At 38.3% G+C, this 4,401-nt stretch overlaps 1 protein-coding gene across 1 annotated transcript; it reads right to left on the reverse strand.

Moving 5' to 3' along the window:
* Positions 1-86: 86 nt before the first annotated feature.
* On the reverse strand, positions 87-3,470 carry LOC106965200 (forkhead box protein N3-like). The gene is made up of 3 exons (XM_015061137.1): positions 3,328-3,470; positions 1,775-2,392; positions 87-632 (listed from the first exon to the last, which is right to left on the reverse strand). Exons 2-3 carry the CDS (start codon positions 2,378-2,380, stop codon positions 507-509), a joined length of 732 nt encoding a protein of 243 aa, XP_014916623.1. The 5' UTR covers positions 2,381-2,392; positions 3,328-3,470; the 3' UTR covers positions 87-506.
* Between the last annotated feature and the right edge of the window lie 931 nt (positions 3,471-4,401).

Below are 4,401 nucleotides of genomic sequence, written 5' to 3' on the forward strand. Positions count from 1 at the left end.
AATTCAGATTCTTCAAAGAATTATTGTAGATAGTGATGGCTGTTGGCAGGAATTACCTCCTGTAGCAGTCTGTATTACATTGAATTTGAAGAAACTTCTGACTGAAGTTGGACTGAGAGTCCCTTTCTGAGGTAAACCAAATTTGAAGAATAATATAATGTAGTAATATAATGAATAAATAATCATCTGACATTTACAGTAGGGCTGCACCTTGATTATTTTAGTAATCAATTATTCTATTGATTATTCTGACGACTAATCAGATAAAAACTTTGGCACAGTCTACAGATTTTTCATTTAACTACTAAAGCATTTTTACACAATGTTTGACGTACATTAATAGAAGCAAATACACTAATAATTCCTAAAACTTTATTGTCTAAAATGTAATAACAGCATTACTGTTGATCATTTGTAGTTTATTGTTTGGATGCATTTGCAGCGAAAGAAATTCTCCTAACAAGATTAATTGTTTCAGCCCTAAATTACTCATGTTTTGATTGAACTCACAGTACAGGCTTGTTGATCAGACAGCTGCTGGAGCCGTGATAGCTGTGGGTCTTCCTCAGACCCTCCAGCAGCGCCAGCCGATACTCTGGACACACACACCACAGCGACCCCTTCCCCACCGACTGCAGCAAAACACACACGTACACTTTCATAACACATCTAGCTGGGTGATACATTTTTCCAGTAATTATTGTGATAAACAATAATATTGATATAATTTTATTGAATATAATTTTATGTGTAAAATTATATTCTATTTTCAAGTAATACAGTTGGACAACATGGCAGAAAAACACAAAATATAAGCCTGTCATATCAGTCAGTATTGATAATTGTTAACTGTTAGTTATTGATTAGTTTTTTATTTTAAATATCTGAAATACATATGACCTTTCCTGTTTTACCCACAGTTTTCACTTCACGTCATTGTTTTTTATTTTTAAGCAATTATGAGGCACAATGGCAGAACCTGGAACTGCTGCTGCCAAGTTACTCAGCTGGTTGTTGCTAGGTAACCGAAGAGCGAGTGAGTTGCTAGGTAACCAAAGAGCGAGTGATTTAGTTGATTCTGCTAACCTTACTGAGCTAGCTGTTGGAGGCTGAGCAGCTAAAGCCTTTCCTCTGTCTACATCCCCTAAAATGCTGTGCGGGTCAGTGAATGTATTGAAAACTAAACGCTGGAACTGGAGGATATTTAAAATCACCAAAATAAAACATGACAACAAAAAACAATAAATAAAATAGAAATAAAAAAACACAACTGAAACTATTAAATAAAATTATTATGATGTTTCTGTAAACTAAATTGCCCGTAGGCATGTCACGATAATAAATTTGGCTGGATGATAAATTGTCCAATGATATCCGATAATATTGTTGTCTTGAGACCATTTTAAAGTAACAAAATGATAATTACATAATAATTCAAGTTCAACCTTTCAAAGATCAATAAACTTTAATTTCAATGGAACTTTTAACATTTGAACTGGAAGACATTTTAAATATTCAAAAATAAGCAAACAAAACAAATAAAATGAATTACGAAGTCTCTGTAAACAATATTTCCCTTCATAAAAATGGTCTAGTTGAGACAAATCCATCAGACTGAAGACTTTTGTAATCCAGTTTTTGGTAGAAAGAGAGAAAGACGTGGCAAATTAAAATAATTTCAATGCAGTTCATTGATTTTGCGACAGGGTTACTTTCATATAATATAAACATTTGGACTCAGTCGTATAATTTCAACTGACTTTTGTGCACACACCTGGCTCTTGTCCCTCTGAATGCGACGGAAGCTCTTGCTCAGCGACAGGTTGTGTCTCACCGAGTTCCTCCAGCCGCCGGTGGCCGTCCTGTAGTATGGAAAGTTGCTCACGATCCACCCGTAGATGTCCTTCACCGGGAGCCTCTTCTGAGGAGAATCTTCTATCGCCATGAAGATGAGACTGCTGAAGGAGTACGGCGGCTTGGAGGAGGCCGCCGCCGCAGGAGGAGGAGGAGGAAGCTGCCCGGGCTGTTGCCGGGGTAACGGAGTCACTTTGGTCAGAGGCTGCAGGGGCAGCAGGTCGCCCCTCTGGTGCAGCCAGTTTAGACAGGTCAGATCATCCTGGTCGGACGTGTCCCAATGTCCCAAGCCGCGTCCTTCGAGGCACTGAGAGGCGGCGAGGTGTGAAACAGGAGAGGACGAACGAGCGGACTCCGCTGCAGCCGGAGACAGAGAGATGGGGGACGGAGGGAACGAGACGGGTGACAGAGGGAGAGACGGAGGTGAGGAGGTCAAGGTCAGAGAGCCTCCGAGAGCAGTGGGAGACGAGGAGAAAGGTGGCAGCGTGTGAGAGCTGTTCTTCATTTCTGTCAGATCCAGACTCATTCAGCTGCTTGGCTGCAAAATACAGAAATTCAGAAATACTTTACTGATCCCACATGCTGCTGTAGCTAGTTTTAATTCAAAATTATTAAAAATAAATGTTGTAGAGATGGTCATGGTAGTGGGCAGGAAAGATCTCCTGCAGCAGTTTGTATTGCAGCAAATACAAACTGAAGCCACTGACTAAAGATACTCTGTTTTTCTAAAACAATCTCATAAAATTACTCAGTGATGGCTTAAGCAAATATGGTAAAACAAAAATCAACTAACAGGTATCAAGCCAATGGAATGGAAAAAAAAAGAAGAGAAAAGGAAAGAAGAGAGAAAAAGTCATTTATTAATCCCACTGTGCAGAAATTCACTTGTTACAGTACACACACACACACACATATATAATATATATATATATATATATATATATATATATATATATACACACACATATATGTGTGTGTGTGTGTGTGCAAAGCAGGATATCTTTTTTAGATGTATTTGTAAAATGTATTAAATATATATTTTTGCAGTACTTTGTGTTAATCTAGCACCTAAAAATCCTCTGTTGTTTACATTAAAGTACCACTTTAAGAATCTTTTCTGATAATCCCAGGTTAGAACAGTAACATCATGGCCAGCCGTTCCCCTCTGATGAGCATCCTTTCTTTGTCCAAAGTCCAGACTCACGTTCCCATCAACTTAAACCTTGATCTTTAAAGATGCTGCGAAAATAAATTTATATGCTTCAGCCTAACCAGGACTATCATAAGCTGCATTTATGACGCTCTAAAACTTTGTATGAAGCCACATGGCTCTATTGTGGGGCAGGAGGCAAATGGCGGAACAATATAAAGTTTCATTTAGCTATACAAGAAAGCCGCCTTTCTCCTCACAGGTAACCCCCATGTCGGCGCTGTTCGCTCTTTAAAAAGCAAAAAAATAATTTTTTTACTCACCAGATACCAACAAAGATCAGTCAACCGGAGCTCGACTCTCATCAGAAGTCCAGCAGGTTCGGGAGGAATGTTTAAGGCAAAACCCGGACGGGTCAAAACGTGAAGAGTCGCAGCCGGACACCTCTTCCTCCGTGCCCTGTTGATATCTGCCGTAACCATGGAAACCGCAGAGAACGCTCTGCGTGCTGCGCGCTCCCGTGCGCAACCCCGCCGCAGTAACAAATAGGTGTAAAAAACTTTAAATATGGCTACAAACCGTAGGAAGAGTCATAATACAACCCCAACAAGAAAAGAAACGTTTTATTTTCTTTTCTCCAAAATGCCGGATTTGAATGGAAGGGATTTGTTTTCATTAAATCTAAAAGTAGAAGTAATCATTTAATTCAAAAATACTTTATTAATCCCAGAAAGAAATTAAATGTAACTTACATTGTGACATCTGATTTTCTTAAAAAAAAGAAAAAAAAGAAAAAAGAAGGTGCTGTAGATGCAGGCAGTGCACAGAAAGAGTCTCCTGTCGCAGTCAGTGTTACAGCGACAGTGACAAAACCTCAGGACAAATGTGACTTTCATGTCAGTCTAAATTGATTAATTCAGATCTTTTCGACGCTTTCATATGTGGTACCAAATTGGATCCTTATTCCCATATCTTGATACAACAGAAAAATTATAGGAGATAATCAAACATGCTGTTCCTGCAGCAAATCCAAGAAATACAGAGGCTGAATGAAGTACGATCGTCCAGCTAAAAACGTTTGAGTTTGTGAGGAAAAAAATAGAAATAAAATCATTTTTTCCTTTATTTCGAATGGGATAATGTTGATAAAACATGTAACTCAAAAACTGGACTCTGGAGCCTTATTTCCAAAGATGTTTTGTTGCTAATCTGAAACAATTTATTCATTTCCCTTTAGTTTGGGTGCTTTTGGTTTTCAGATGAGTGGAGAATGGATTCCAGGATGTCCATTGACTTTCCCTTAATTTGGATTGTCACTTCCCGTAAGCACTATAAAATCAAATTAGATTTTATTACATCTTTACAGGAGAAATATTAACACAGAGAAAAAAAGTAGA

The sequence above is a fragment of the Poecilia latipinna genome, unplaced genomic scaffold (assembly GCF_001443285.1).
Source record: "Poecilia latipinna isolate Pla-1442-1.1 unplaced genomic scaffold, P_latipinna-1.0 Scaffold1785, whole genome shotgun sequence".
Taxonomy (NCBI): Eukaryota; Metazoa; Chordata; class Actinopteri; order Cyprinodontiformes; family Poeciliidae; genus Poecilia; species Poecilia latipinna.